Source organism: Camelus bactrianus, chromosome 3 (assembly GCF_048773025.1).
Source record: "Camelus bactrianus isolate YW-2024 breed Bactrian camel chromosome 3, ASM4877302v1, whole genome shotgun sequence".
Lineage (NCBI taxonomy): Eukaryota > Metazoa > Chordata > Mammalia > Artiodactyla > Camelidae > Camelus > Camelus bactrianus.
Window position 1 is genome coordinate 81,323,514 of NC_133541.1, and position 15,868 is coordinate 81,339,381.

Sequence of the window (15,868 nt, forward strand, 5' to 3'; positions counted from 1 at the left end):
TTTTATAACTAATGAGGTTCAGCACTTACATACTAGCCATCTATATTTTTATTTTTTGTGAATTACATTTTAATATATTTTCCCAGTGGTCTTTATCAATTGAAATGAGCTATTCAATTAATGGACATCAAAACCCTGTCATGTTACAAATATTTTCATCTTCTGCCATACAAAAATTTTAAAACATGTAAATTTACTTCATTGCTGCTTTAAGTTAAATCATTCTGCAAGCCACAGGTAATTTCATAAACACAGTATATAATGAATTACTGATTATGTATGTGTGTAAGGAAATGTAAAAAGTACTATGCACGTGGGCACCAAATAAAAAAAAAATACCCAAACGTCCTATTGTCAGGGACATTACAATGATGAAAGGGTGTTGGTCATGCTTATAAGGTAGCAAGTGCAGTAACTGCTGTAACAGTGGTAACTGCTATGTTCTTATGAGGAAGAGAGTACCTCCTCCTTGAGCAATTCAGATAAGCCTTAAGGAAGTTAAAATCTGCATTAGGCAGAGAGGTAGCACTTGAAGGGGTGGAGGTTTAAGTACATTTCCAGAAGTGAACTGCATGAATAGACATAGGAAACAAAAAAACACAAGGCATGTCCAGGGAAGAGTGAATAATCCAGTGTGGGCTGAACAATTTTGCAGGAAAGTAGTATGTGTAAGACTAAAACTGCTGAACTGTTTTCTGAATACTTTCCTTCTATTATGTGGTCTGTAGCTGAATTCTCTTAGTTCCAGAAGCTTACTAAATATAATCCTTGGAAAATTAAGCAGAAGCTATATAAAAGGTGATTTTCATTTTCATACCCCTGAATACTGCGATTTCCTGCTTTGGGTTACACACAACTAAACTCGCTGACTAATGCTATAGAATCTAAAAATGCACCTCTCTTGAATTTTCTACTCTTATCAGTGTAGATGATATTTAAGCTCTCTTCAGGGTTAGAACTTCTAGAAAATCATAGATATCAGGGAGTATTCAGTATTACTTTGATTATAGATAAACAATGTTAGCTTACCTTATCCCCTAAACATGGAGAACTCACTGTGAAGCCCTTGGCATAGGTAGCTTCAAAGATGGAAGCACAATATTCTTATATACACCCTATGTACCACAGGTCATCTTTCCATGCTGAGATAAAGCATGACAAGTAGACCTCGATTTTCTCATAAACATTGAAAACTTAAAATATAACTTAGGGGTTTCAGTTTCCCCCCAAGCTCAATTACAATTAAGACATTTTAAACCAGACATCTGCAAAAATATTTCGTGAATTGCATTTTAGGTTCTAGTCACCCAGTAACTTACGGGATCCAGGCTTATGAGTAAATGTTGCAAAGTTAGCACAAAATGATTAATTCTTTGGGTAAGGGTCAAAAGATAATAATGTAAATATGGTTTGAAAAAGTGTAAAGCCCTAGGTATTCTTAAAGGTTATGAGGGAAGAAAACAAAATATACATATTTAACTAACCTCAAATTTAATACATTAATAAATCATTTAGATAAAAAAACCAATTAAGTTGATCACACAAATTCAAACTCAAGTAGTTTTGATTGTTGAGATAAGTAAATATTCTACCAGTTGAAACCTTAGCAGCAAACATAAAATATGCATAGGTTAAACACATTTGTTATTTGTTAAATATATATACATATAGATAAATGTATTTGTATCCTTCAGTAAATTCTAAGAGCACAAAACTAGAGAACAGATCTGTCCCACATCCAACTTATTTGACTTGAAAATAATACTTTCCAGCTTTCAATATATGTACTAATTTCTTACGTCATCTTATAAGATAGAATTTGTTCTTGGGCAGAAATGAGAAACAGTGATTTCATCACCTTAAATGGAACTGTTCCTTAGCATCCCCTAATGCAAACGCATGGCAGATCATTAACAACAAAGTACATTCTTGGACTTAAAGGATGTAAGTATATAGTTCAAAGTCCTTTGAAAAAGTCATACCATTCTCATTAGCATTGAAAATACACACAGAATTCTTGTACACACCTTAGATTCTATTTGAACATTCCATTCAATTTACTGGAATGCTTTTTTTTTTAAATGCTGCATTACAAATATACAGAATGAAGAAAAAAGTTAAACCTCACTTTAAGCAAGTATCAGTTTAATAGCATCAGTAAAAATGGTACTTTTAGTCATGGCATGAAATACACATAAAATCTAGCTATTTTCCAGTTATTTTTGAGCACTTTCAAGTTGGAAAATACATTATTAAAAGCTCAAAGATGCTGCCAGGTTTATTTATCGATTGCTTCTGACACTGTAAAAATAAGAGAGAGAATACCACCGCAGTTAAAACCACTGGGACTCAAGAATCATTAAATGATAGGACTGAAAGAGCTAGATGACTCGTTTGTCCAGAATTTGTAAAATTCCTTATTTCCCAACAAAAATATGAAACCTAAACCATGCATTTTCTCCAATGCAGTCTTCCAGTGTGTCAACACGTGAGCTCTTCTGACTAGGTATTTGCTAGAAATTAGCAGGAATAGCTATTACTTTCTGGCAAAGACGTAAAACCAAACTGCCTCTTTCTGCCAGCTGGGTTGCCCTCTACTGGACTATGCTGGATATTTGTTTCACAAGATAACATCGGATATAAATGTAACTGAGAAAAGGCATATCCCATACTTTAAACTGAACTTCCCTGAATACGCCCAATAAGAATCCTTTAGTAAATTGACTTTTATAGTGGGGGGAAAAAACAGCACCATGCTAATTCTACAAGTAAACAATTTCAGTCATTTTGAGAAGGGGTACAAAAGCAGGTTTACATAATTTTAGTCTCCTTGTCAATACGCTGGAGGCAGCCCTAGAGCAATAGCTATAGTAATGGTATACTCTAATATCAATCTTTTACAATCATTTGTATATTAATACAAATCACTTTTTGTGAGTCCATCTACTCTGTGGATTTTTTAAATGTATAAACATGGGTCATAGTAGATACATGCTGAATAGAACATATCCACAAGTCTCCTGCTACAAGATCAAAGCCTTTCAGGGCTGTTTCCTTTGTGAAGATTCATTTTAAGTTAGCAAGATCTTCCCTCTGTAGTTCATCCCCATGCCTGAGATTTGCAGTAATGCAGGACCAGTTTACCATCACTGCCAAAACACTGGAAAAAGAAAAAAGCCAATAAATTAAACTCAATTTTTGTCATTCTTAGATGAAACTACGAAAAAAAGTTACATCATAAATATCCTCATACATGTACATGTAAATTATCTATAGGGCTATTTCTTTCAACAGATGCTAGCTGCTATCGGACACATATCAGTAATCAGAAATGTTTCATATAACTTGTCCTTTAAGCACTGTAGGCATGGACAGACATACATATCTTAATCTTATCCCTTCTTTACATCTGACTATAATGTATGTACTATTTTCTGTAGTGCTGCTAGTCATTCTTACACATAAAACCATTCTTTCACAGTCCTCTTTTCAATTTCATGGAAGGAGATCTGGATTACTGATTATACAATGTAGAAGAAACTAAATGTAGGTAAAAAGAGGAGACTTTACTTCCTGGGCATATTTCATAGTCATCTTCTGCTTGTGTTACTCAATCTTTAATTCTTCAATCACTGTATAATTTGATGAATTCCAACTATGTTCAAGGTGTTAAAGATGTAACTAAGAACAAGAAAGCAATCTCTTTGTTTCTTGATAGACAAGTAAGGTTGGCTTATCATCTCTTAAAATGGTATGAGTTAATTTTAATGATCATACTATACAAAGGTGTGCATATTCCATTACAAAAATAAAGCAGTAATGTTTTACCTCATAAAGGGTTCCAACTTCCTGGTCTGGGGAGGGGGCAAAGGACTGATTCACATAAATAAACTGCAAGAAAGAAGAAAACTTACGGTGATTCATTTTTAATGGTATCCAGATTAATCTGCCTTTTTTCTGGGTCCCAATCAGCCAGCTATTTCAAATTCCTCGTCTTCAGAATTGAAAAAAGCTTCCCTAGCTTTCTTTCTAATTCTCGTAAATTAGTCAACTAGTGAGATCTTTATGAAGAGCATGCCTTTCCTCTGGAGGAATAACAGAACTTTTGTTCCCAACTTTTTACAACTAAGAAACTTTTATTGTTTTTACAAACAGCTTTTGAAGGTTTATCCAAGAAATTACATTATTAAAAATAACGATTTGCTCACTTACTCATAAAGACAGAATTTCTCCTAACAAAATTTTACACACAATCCAAAATCAAGAAATTTAATAGAGACTGTTTGTGCATTTTTCTTGAGTAAATGTCACAAATGGCTTGATTTTTTTTTTTTTACCATTACCACTTCTGAAAACTCTTTAAGGTAGTGAGCTTCAGGATGAATGCAACTACTGTAATGTCACATGCAGCCAAATGAAGTAGAAAAACATGTAACACAATTGAAACCTAATGTCCTTACAACCTTGTCCTTTAAAGGATTCATTGTTCAATGTTTCAGTTTAGTCCATTTTTACTAAAACATTTCCAGTACTGAAAACACTGAAACAAAAGATCAATGTCAAAGTGCCTTTTGATAGTTTTCTTTTTAGAAAACAAAACATTATTTGTAGGTAACATTTTCCTTCATCTATAATCAAATTCTGAGACTAAAATTTCCTGGGCTTAACACGGTCCTTAAAATATATATATATATAAAATACACATTTAAATAGTTGGTTGAAAGACACTACTTGGGTCACCAGCTGTAACAAGAGTAAGTATCACTTACATTTTTCCTTCAGGTAATACAGTGTGGTAATTAAGACCAGGGGCTCTACTGAGACAGATCTAGGTTTTAATTCTGGCTCTGAATACAAAAAACTTTTCCCAAACTGTTTGTAACTATGGAAAATAACAGTACCTATACTTCTTGGAGCTCCTGGGAAATATAGAATGAGATAGTACACATCTAATATCAGTGCTTAGCATGTACTCAACAGGTGTTATACTTATTATTTAAAAATAGTTCATGCTTAAATATCAGTTCATTGTAAAGGCTGAGTAAGGTTCTAACATAATTTCAGAAATTTAACAGAAATCAGTGTGCATTTTAATGTGAAATTTCCTGTGATACATATGTAATAATTTGTGTTTGGTTCCTGGCAGTTTAACTATGAGTGAACACAGATTTTACTCTTTGGTACATTTTAAATTAGGAGAAAAGCTCTGGACAACAATTTAGTTTATTTCAGCAAACATTCCCTGAGTGTCTATTATGTTCTAGGAACTGTACAATGTGTGGAACAATGAAGATTAAGATGACGTTTCCCCTCAATGAGTTTTCAATCTATTGGAGAGATAGACATACACAGTTTAGAATATAGATGGAAAAAATGCATCTGATAAGGTGTGTAGTATAGAGTTGTAGCATTATTTTAGCCTAGTCTTTTTTGGTCAGGGAAGGCTTTCTGTAAGGAAAGACAGGAATAAATTAGGACTTAAAGAGGTGAAAAGAATAGTAATTAGGGCTTTGTAAGCAAAAGGAACAAAAGTAAGATGTTACAAGGGTTGAAGGAACAGTAGAGCAGATGTGGTAGAAAACTACAGGAATTCAAAATAACAGGAGTCAACTGACAGTGACTTTAACAAAAAAAAAAAAGCAATTAAGCTAGTCTAAATGGAAGTTTCATGGAGGTAAAAATTTCAAGATGCAATCTTTTGCTAAATGCTAGAATTTGAGAGGATAAAATTTTTGTTTTAAAGAGTAATGATTCTTTATATCAATGTCTCTTTAGTTATCTTGGTTGTTATAAAGCTCTTTCTCTAGTAGATTCCTCAAGAACGGTTCGTGGGAACAGCATTCTCTGAGTTCTTACACATTGTTAACAGTTTTTACCTTGAATAAAAAGTCAGTTTTGTTATGTATAAAAATCCTTATCTCACTCTTATTTTGTATCTTTGCTGCCACAGTTTGGTGGTAACCTAATTTCCTAGGCCATGTCCCCTTCCCCAGATGTGAAAAGGGTTTTTTCTTTTTATTGCTTACCCAGTAATTTTACCAGAATGTCCTGGTGTTATGATGGATTAGTATTCTTAGGATCTTGGTGTATTTTTTCAATACGTGGTTTCAAATCTTTTTAAAGAAATTTCCCTTGAATTATAGTGCTAAGTATTTTTGTTCCTTTGCTTTGGTTTTCTTCTTCAGGGATTCCATTATCTGTAAGTTCACTCTCCTTTTTTCTATATGCAATATTTGTCATTTTTCTCTCAAATTGTTTTTTTCCTCCACTAGGGCCTTCACAACCAAAAGCTGGGAAGGTTAAAGTTTTTTATTTAAAAATTTTTTTTTAATTTTTTTGAAAATTAAAAAAAATTTTTTCTTAAAGGTTTTGAAGTTTGCTCTGCTGTCAGACTGCAAGATCTGAAAGTAAACAATTGCTAAAGTAAACACTGATAAAATAACACCAAATACTTATCTTTTAAATATCACAGTTTTGGGAATTTGTATATTTTAATAAAATTCTGGACAATATGTACAGCTGATTCTTGAATAATGCAGGGGCTGAAGTGCCCATCCTCCTCACAGCTGAAAATCCGCCAATAACTTTACAGTAGGTCCTCAATATTCATGGTTGTGCATCCACGGATTGAACCAAATTTATACAATTTTTATAGGTTACTTTCCATTTAGTTATTACAAAATATTGGCGATATTCCCCGTGTTGTACAATACATCCTTGAGCCTGTCTTACATTCAGTAGTCTGTACCTCTCACCCCAACCCACAATGGTAACCACTAGTTTGCTCTCTATGGCTGTGAATCTGCTTCTTTTTTGTTATATTCACTACTTTTTTGTATTTTTAGATTCCACACATAAGTGATGTCATAGTGTTTGTTTTTCTCTGACTTATTTCACTTAGCATAATGCTCTCCAGGTCCATCCAAGTTGCTACAAGTCAGCTGACATGATCCCTTCAAGTCTTGTATCATTTTTCTTGTGTCTTTTAACACCTGTTTGACATCATAAGTTAGTTATTGACCTGTCTAGTAGGCTCATTTTTCTGGCAGGCTTTCATTGTCTTTAGGGATGTTATTGGTTTATTTTTCCTTATAAACATTGTGCAGGATTTGATCTTGACACTTCTCTGTTGCTTATTTTTACATGAAATTCGTTTATTCAACTTTTAGAAAAATGGGGGTTAGTGTCATTGTTCTAAGTCCACAGAGCTCCCTCTCTAGTTTTTTGTATAGTGTTGAACAGTATGGAGGCCTGCTTTCTGAGCTTTCCAGGTTCCCCTCCACTTTGATCTGGTCCTTCTCTTTCCTTCCTCTCTCATATTCCTGCCCTGCTTAAATGTGTTTCACTTCCAGAAGTTCCTCCTCAGTGTAGGATCTTGTCTTGGAAGGGAGTCTAACTGAGTCTGTTTTGAGATCTCTCAGGGGCTATCTTAGTGCAGATATACTGTAATCACTTCTACAGGGGAGAAACAAATCCTTTCAATTTCAGCTACTATTCTTAAATTGGCCCACTGCACTTTCCAGTAAATAGCTGTTAGCTATTTTCAGGTTCTCCCTTTCTCAGTGCTGTCAGAAGCCAATCCTACTGCTTGGTTTTTTCGGCATATTTGCTGATACCACACAGATTCTGTGGTTGGTGGTGGATCATCCCCAACCAACTTGCATCTCAGGGTTCATAAGGATACTTCGTCATCCACTGATCATGGGTTTTTGGTTTTGCTACCTAGTTGACTAAGTTTTTGTGGGAATTAGAATTTTAACCATGCCTCTGACACCACTGCTATATTCCTAGAACCCCTAGTGTTGATTTTTTCTTTTGACAATCATATGTGCAAATAATGTGGGGCAAAGCTCTATTAAGTCAGAAGGTGAGTTCTAGTTTAATCTAGAAAAGTGACTAAAAGACTCTACTTTGTTTATGTTTCCTATTGCTTAAATGGGAAGGGATACTCAGATTCACTATAAAGGTTTAAGATTGGACCATATGAAATTGCTATTTTTATAGGTTAAAATGATTAACTGATGGCAATTTACATGGTTCAACCTAATAGATATTGACATCAATCAAGTCCTTTCAGATCACTGAATATAGGCCATGCAAAATGCCAAAACTCTAACACAGAATATAATGTTGTTTGATCTTTTCTTCTATCAACAAAGTTCTAAAAGTAATGTTTTAATTATTTGGTGGTCCTCTGGTTTCCTACCTCTCCAACTCTTCATGCTCTACCCTTAGTAGAGATACAATGTCTGCTCGTTTCTCTTAAGTGTATGTCCTCATTCCCCTTACTTTTCCATTTAGACTTGGACTCTGCTCCTGAGGTTTTAGCTACCATATTCAAGTGGATGTCATAATAATCTTCTTGCCCAACTCTGATATTTAATTAAATCCTATACAGCACTCATAAAACAGATGATTTTCTCTGTTGATCCACTGATGATCCACTATGAGGGATCACAAAGGGAGATGTTCACCTGTAAAACTTCAATATCCCCAGCACTTTCCCCTTACAGCTTCTTTTGGAGGAATCTCTGGCTCCCTGCTATCCTTGCCTCAAATAAGGTCTAGTGATTAACCTATCTTGCACTTACTTTTGCACCTATGACCCTTTTGTGAGAGCCACTTACTGCCAAACTCTCAGATCAGAGTACTGTCTTTCTCTTCATTGACAAAAAGAAATAAATTCTAACACTTCATGCTTTAATAAATAATCAGTTCATTTTACCAGTTCTCACTCCTGTGTTCAGAAGCAACCACACCCCTCCCATGCTTAAACATAACTGTATTTAAGGAATACTTAGTGATTCTTCAATTACCTATCCACACATATATTATGTTAATACTGACCAAGATCGTGATTTGAAGATAAAGGTGTTTATTAACATGTGACAAAATGTCAAATATACGTATAAATTTTAATGTCTGTAATCAAATACCAAGTTAAAAGCCAGTGGCATTTAAAATATTAATCCTTACACCCCACCATGAAATGCTTAACGTGTACCTTGATATGAAATAAGCACAGCTGACCCCTGAACAATGAGGGGCATGGGGTCCACCATCTGCACAGTCAAAAATCTGTGTATACAGGGCAGGTTCAACCAAGTGCAGACTATATAGTACTGCAGTATGTATTTATTGAAGAAGATCAAGTGTAAGTGGACTGGCACAATTCAAACTCATGTTGTTCAAGGGTCAACTGTATATCTTAGTTCTTCCACAACACATGGCAAAGGTTTATTGCTTACCTCAGGAACGATGGGAAGGAAGCATTTCAGATAACAAAACAAAGAAAGAAAACCCCAAAACTTTCTGTACCAATGTTCTATGCTAGATCTTTCTACATGGGCATTGACTTTTTTAGGAAAATGACCAATACAGTAGATTAAAAGAAAAAATCAGTTCACATTGTAAAAGCAAATCTAATATTCATTTCATTCCAGGGTTCCCCAGAGAATTCTTCAATAAAGCACAGAGATTCCACTAACAAAAGAAATAACAGGACATTACTGAAGTTAACATGTGTGGCTCCATGTGTATTTCTATATACAACAGTTATTCATTGTTGCCTAGGGACTACAGTTTGCCCTCTGTATCCATGGGTTATGCATCCTCCCTCAGGTTCATCCAAATGCAATGGAAAATACTTGGGGAAAAATTTTCCAGAGAGTTCCAAAAAGCAAAACTTTTAATTTGCCATGCACCCGCAACTACTGATGTAGCACTTACACCGTATTAGGTATCATAAGTGATCTAGAGATGATTTAAGGTACACGGGAGGATGTGAACAGATTATACATAAATACTGCATTTTGTATAAGGAACCTGAGCATCTGCAGAGTATAGTCCTGGAAATCAATTCCCTCAGACACTGAGAAATGAATGCATGTGAATTTTTGTAGGGCAATGATCACTACTGCTTTCATACCAGCTGTTCTGAAGCCACAAGTTTAAGGAACTTTTTGATGAAGTCAATGAGTCCTTGGATGGTTCGAGTTCGCTCTACAGCCCACTTCTTTGTTTTCATTATAGGAGTGTCTCCCACAGCCTTTAGCAGGATGTCAACTGTAAAAGGAAAAAAAAAAACATGATCCTGATCAAAACAGAAGTTAAGGTTATCAACCCTCATGCAGTCAAAAATCCACCTATAACTTCAGTCAGCCTGCAGTTCTGCAGCCATGAATCCAATCAACAGTGGATTACGTGGTATTCTAGTATGTGTTTATCGAAAAAATCCACGTGTAAGTGGACCTGCTTAGTTAAAAACTATGTTGTTTATGGGTCAACTGTACAGACAATTACACTGAAACATCTAAAAAGACTGTGATATAAAAAACTTTATAGAAAACTTAAACCATTAATCAATATACAGTTTATGTATTTCTGATATTGGAGGTATGCCTGAGTTGATAAACATGAGATACAAAAAGATTCAAAGGATTTCACCTTCATCAAAACATTTACTTTTAAGGAAAAAAACCTGATAAACCTAAATATCCAATGAAAATATTTAGAGGGAACTGGTTAAAGGATATTACACTCTACGATAGGATTTATATACTGTAGTAAAGAGTACACACTCTAAACTCCCCGGGTTCAAAATCCTGGCCCTGCCATTTGCTAGGTATATACATGTATATCTAGATAAGCTCTTTAATCTCTCTTTGCAACAGTTTTTCCATTTGTATATTATGGATAATAGCACCTACCTCATAAAATTGTTATGAAGATTAAATAAATACACGTAGTGTTTAGAACAGGATCAGCTCATAACTTATTAAACCTTAAGATTATTAAGCTGCCATTAAAGAAACATATAATAAAAGCATAAAACCAGTATGGAAAAGTTATTAAAGGCACTAAATATAACTTAATTTCATTAGAATCATCACAAACACATATTCACATAAATGTAGAATATATACCAAAATGCTATTTCTCAGTAGTGACATTATGAGTGATTATTATTTGATTTTGTTTGTACTTTTCGTAACCACCAAGTTTTCTATAACTTTTTAATAAAGGAAAACAATAAAAATTATTAAAAAGAAAATACAATTAGGGTCGAGAAAAGTTTCAGAAAAATCAAAGGTTTTAACAATTCAAAATGAAAAGATGCAAACGCAAAGACTATGAATCTATCTCCTGAAGTTACTTTGCTTATTAAAAAAAAAAAAAGTTTCCGCCATCAAAAGCAACACTGAAAGCAAAATAATGCTCTGCTGCCCCCTCAAGTCAACTCTATTCTATTACATCCTTTTGTCCCATTCTTTTGTTTTAAAAATTGGGACCCAATGAGGTTACTGAGATCATACTCAAGTTTACCCATGGATTGAAGGCATCTAAAACATAATGCACAGTTTATCTTCCTTCTTCCATTTAGTAATTCCACCCTAAGTAACCTAAGGAAAAGAGATGAATTGGGAGATACCTAAGGGGATTCTGGTTAACTCACCTTCCATACCTCCCCTTTCCTGCTCCCTCAAACCCCTGGGGCTATCAGTCAACTGCAACTGGGCATTCCAAGAAAGTGGAGAAGAAAATATTGAGTTGTAATTCTGAAGAAGGGGCAGGGGGTCAAGATGCTGAAGAAGTAAAAATATTTATTTTAATTATTTATAATTATAGCTGTACTTTCAAAAACAATTCTAAAGGTGCTTTGCTGGTAGTTCTCACCCTAGCTACACATTAGACTTAACTGGGGGAACATTTACAAGAATACAGGTATCTACATCAATTAAATCAGAATCTTCTGAAAGTAGGGCCTTGGCATTGGTATATTCAAAAGCTCTCCCAGATAATCCAAAAGTGCTTTCAGGAACAACAACCTCGGTCTGCTTCAGTAACCTGTAGATTAAATCAAAGATGGAGCATATGAAATATGTGAGCTTTTTTCATCAGAAGAGGTTCTCAAAAAAGGATGACAAATTCAGGGTGGAAATTCAAAAGCCAGAAAGTAAGCTTTATACCAGAAAGGCTAACTCAAACGCTCACAGAAGTCAGAAAATGAAATTTTGATTTTTAAGTGATGGTTTAAAAACATAAATAGTGCAGACCAAAGAAAACATGCCATAGTAACACCTCAGGCCATATCTGGGTTAAGGGCCATTACTTTTTAGTCACTGTTTTACACAGCAATCTTCAGGGTCAAGTATGTCCTAAGCTGTTGACTGAGACTGCTAGATATTAAAACAAACCCTTTGAAAGTCTGTTCCTGCTTACAGTAAACCTGAAGGAAAAGAGGGAACAAAAATCTGTAAAACTCATGGGATTCATCTGAAGAAGGATACTAGTACTTATTTACAGAAATAATCGTAGGTTTTTGTTTCTCTACTGGTGTATCACGTGGAAGTGACTGAACAGACATCCCCCAAATGTAGATGCAGTCTGACTTAAAAGGAGGACAGTGCTGGGAAAGACAATTATCCTCCCTAGTAGCAGAAAGTGAAGTTGGGTGAAAGGCCCCGAGATCTCTGAGAACATGCCATACCTACGCTTTAAGACTCTGGACTGAGAAAACCTGTCTGAGGCCCACGGTCAATCTCTTCCAACAGACAGACGTTCATTTCCTGCTTTTCTCATAGGTAACTCTACATAGAGTGCGCCACTTAGTAACTTCTGTACTTCACAATAGTGAACTAATTCTTCAGCAATAAAGGGCTGAAGACAGCTAGTTCAAGCAGATAAATGATTTACTTACAAAGATTCCAAAACAGCGTTTAAAAAAAAAATAAAAGGCGATGCCTATGCCTTTGGTTTCCCCTTAGCATTCTTCATTCTGGGTAGAACCCGTTTTTTTTGGTCCAAGGTGTGAATTCACACGCAACTGGTACAGAAGACAGCAACCTAGTGGGAAGGTGTGGATTCTAATTCAGATTTGCTACCGATCTTCTCTATCACCTAAAATCACTACTCAAATAATTAGGTCCCGCGTTAAGTACCTGGAAGTACAGAGATACCACTGAGCTCCCACCTTCAAAGAGCTCGCACTCCGGCCAACTCAAAGATGCGAGTACAGCGTAATAAACGCTGCGGCACCCAAGCAGCGAGCACCTTGAGACGCAGTCAACTCAAACGTCCTAAAAGACGAAAAGTGCACTTCCTCTCTCCTGACTTGTCAAAAACCGGGTCTGGAACCGACCCTCCTCAAAATTTGCTTCTTTATTAGCCGCCATCCCTAGTCGAACACAATCTAAACCTCCCGCCCTGCCCAGGATGAAACTGCTCCAAAAATTACTTTTTTTCTTGGTGTCACCGACAGGTTCCTCTGTACCCGGGGAGACTGCAGCGGAAGAAGGGGGCTCCGGAGTGACCGTTTCTGGGGAGCCCTCCGTAGGACCTTCGCCTTCAGCAGCAGTTGAGGGAGGGAGCTGCAGAGAAGACTCCGAGTCCTCAGCCATCTTGCTCCGAGGGAAGTGAGGGCGGAAGTGGTGGCTCCGCGTGTGCAGTGGGCGGGCTTTGCGCCGGGGAGCGTCGCTAGGGAGGCGCCGGAGTTGGTGGGGGGAAGCCAACCTACCACTGAAAGTCGGAATTGCAGGTTGGTCCTCCGCGTCCAACCTGTTGCAATCCCTCTGTCGTGGATAGCGCTACTGCTGTCTCCCCCAGCAAGTCCCCGGAAAAAGTGGGTGGGCACCGTCCCCGCGAGCTTACGAGTGCGCAGGCGCCCCTTTACTTCGCGGTCCGGCCTGGAGCAGTTTCCGCTTCCCTCCGCGCCGACCCCGCCCAGGCCCCGCCCCACACCCGCCCCGCCCCGCAGCACAGGGGCGTGCGCGCGCGCGTGTGCAGGAGGGGGCGGGTGGGGGAGGATCGCAGGCGAGATCCTGAGGCGAGGCTCGCGCGCCCGCCCCCGCCCTGGCCCCCAGCTCCCACCCGGTCGGCCCGGCTCAGCCATGATCAAGGCGATCCTCATCTTTAACAACCACGGGAAACCGCGGCTCTCCAAGTTCTACCAGCCCTACGTGAGTACCCCGCCGCCGCCGATCCGGGTGAGGGGGGAGTCGGCGGCCGGCGGCGCCCTCAGGGCGACCCCCTCAGGCGCGCCGCGGCCCTTCTCGCGCCCCGGCCGCCTCGCGCTCCGGGCTGTCAGCCTCTGGCTGGATGTGAGTGCGGTGCCCACCTCCCGCGGCACTCCCATCCTCCGACGTGGCTCTCCCCGGGCGGCTCCTTCGCCCGTCTGTGGGCTGGGTTGTTTCCCGGCTGCGCGGGCGAGGCCCTGGAGACTTCGCGGTGCCGGGCCGAAGCCGGTCGGGCAGCCGCAGCCCACCTGCGCCCACTAGCCCACCCGGCGCCCTCGCCTTCCTGCTGCCCGCGGCTCCTGTTAGACGCCGAGGGAGGCAGCGCGGAGCCCGTTGGTTTCGCAGCCCCACCTCCCCGACTCCCAGCCTTTCCTGGTGGACTTCTTTCTCTCCTCCCGTGGACAGATGGGCTGCTGTTTTCCGCCGTAATCCTGTCCTCGCGCAGGAACTTGGGCTTCCTGCGTTGGGAGGACTGCACGCTCAGTACGGTCTCTCCTGTAGGTTGCCAGACGTGATCGACTGCCCATGGTGACTTTCCGGTGTCTCCTTATTAAAGAAAAAGATGATTGAGGACCCAACGTTTTTTATGTGGCTTTCCCCCAGTGCTGCAATTTATTTACTCCTGCAATAAATGGCAACATTTGTAGTTGACCGATTAGAATTGTGATTCTGTACCTGAAAGTTGGCATTTTTCTGCGTAATGGAATTTGCCCCAATTTGTGGTTTTTCTCCTTATGAAGAAGAGTAATATTTGTAAAACTCTTTTAGACGTGTTAATATTGTTGAAAAAGTGCAGGAGGCTTTAACGTAGTAAAGATAAGTAATTTGTCAACGATTGCGGGAAGGTAATAGGCAGTTGTGCCTATCAGAGGGCGAAATTCTCCACTAGGTAAAACACAAAATTAGGCTCTCAGTGATAGGATTAATGTAGAGGTACAACTGTTGTGTAGTATTGAGGCATTTTGCTTAGAGCCAAAAATGAACTTTCAATTAAATATTGAAATTGTGCCAAGGCTACCACTTCTATGCAGCTAAATCGCAGATGGAAATCATTCCTGCCATTAGAAATTAAATGTGAAAATGTCACTTTACCTAAAACGATAATGCAGTCTGTGGGTGTTAGCTGAAGTGAGAAATCTTAAGTTCATTCCTCATTTCCTTAAGTAGTTTTGCTTTTGCTGGCAATAAAGAATATTTTCTACTACTCTTGCCTAGTTTGAGTATAGTATAATTTAAATCCTAATACTCTAAGAATTCTACACTATTCTTTAATCCAGGATAAAATCCTTCTTGATCCTTCTGAGTAAAAAAAATGCCCTTAACTTTGCATTGTTAATCATTTGGCTAAAATATAGTACTAACCTTTACTGAAGGAATCTTTCGCTTTGCCATTTTGCCTGTGCCATCCATTTGCAATGTGAAAATGATATGTTCCAGTTGTGAAACAGAACTTTAAAATATGTTTTTCCATATCTACACTAAATAATTAAGCAGTATTCAAAATAGTAGGTTTCATGGCTAATCCATAATGTCAGTGTTAACCACGCCTGTAGGGCAGAATTTAATCACGTACAGAAAGATGTATTGAATTTGGAAATCCAGAAATACATCTTTTTCTTGTCCAACAATGGGAGCAGAAATATCTTTTACCTTTACTGAGTAGGCAGCAGTGAAGGTGAATGTGGGAGGAGACAGTTCTTGCAGCAGTGGCACCTCTGGTGTCATTTTTGGCCACTGCTAAATGACAGTGTCACAGGGGCAGAGAGAGGTGTAATAAAAAGAAGAATCTAGTGGTCACTGAACATGTGGAAGTGGGGATGCCAGGAACTGTTTCTGCATTACTAGTCTTTTAT

At 38.1% G+C, this 15,868-nt stretch overlaps 2 protein-coding genes across 5 annotated transcripts in view; one reads left to right on the forward strand and one right to left on the reverse strand.

Annotated features, from left to right (window-relative positions):
• Nucleotides 1-1,470: 1,470 nt before the first annotated feature.
• Nucleotides 1,471-13,510, reverse strand: ATG12 (autophagy related 12). Of its 2 annotated transcripts, XM_010971514.3 has the most exons (4): nucleotides 13,238-13,501; nucleotides 9,929-10,065; nucleotides 3,829-3,891; nucleotides 1,471-3,160 (listed from the first exon to the last, which is right to left on the reverse strand). In XM_010971514.3, exons 1-4 carry the CDS (start codon nucleotides 13,398-13,400, stop codon nucleotides 3,101-3,103), a joined length of 423 nt encoding a protein of 140 aa, XP_010969816.1. In that variant the 5' UTR covers nucleotides 13,401-13,501; the 3' UTR covers nucleotides 1,471-3,100. The 2 variants fall into 2 exon arrangements, with proteins under 2 accessions (XP_010969816.1, XP_045363683.1); XM_045507727.1 differs by lacking the exons at nucleotides 1,471-3,160; nucleotides 9,929-10,065 and having other exon boundaries at nucleotides 3,830-3,891; nucleotides 13,238-13,510.
• Nucleotides 13,511-13,714: 204 nt separating this feature from the next.
• Nucleotides 13,715-15,868, forward strand: part of AP3S1 (adaptor related protein complex 3 subunit sigma 1) — a 54,239-nt gene continuing 52,085 nt past the window's right edge. Inside the window, exon 1 of one of the 3 annotated variants that reach the window (XM_074360501.1) lies at nucleotides 13,715-13,958. In XM_074360501.1, the coding sequence (XP_074216602.1) occupies nucleotides 13,890-13,958 (69 nt within the window). In that variant the 5' untranslated portion in view covers nucleotides 13,715-13,889. The remainder of the gene's footprint in view (nucleotides 13,959-15,868) is intronic. The other 2 variants (XM_074360502.1, XM_074360500.1) reach the window with 2 other exon arrangements.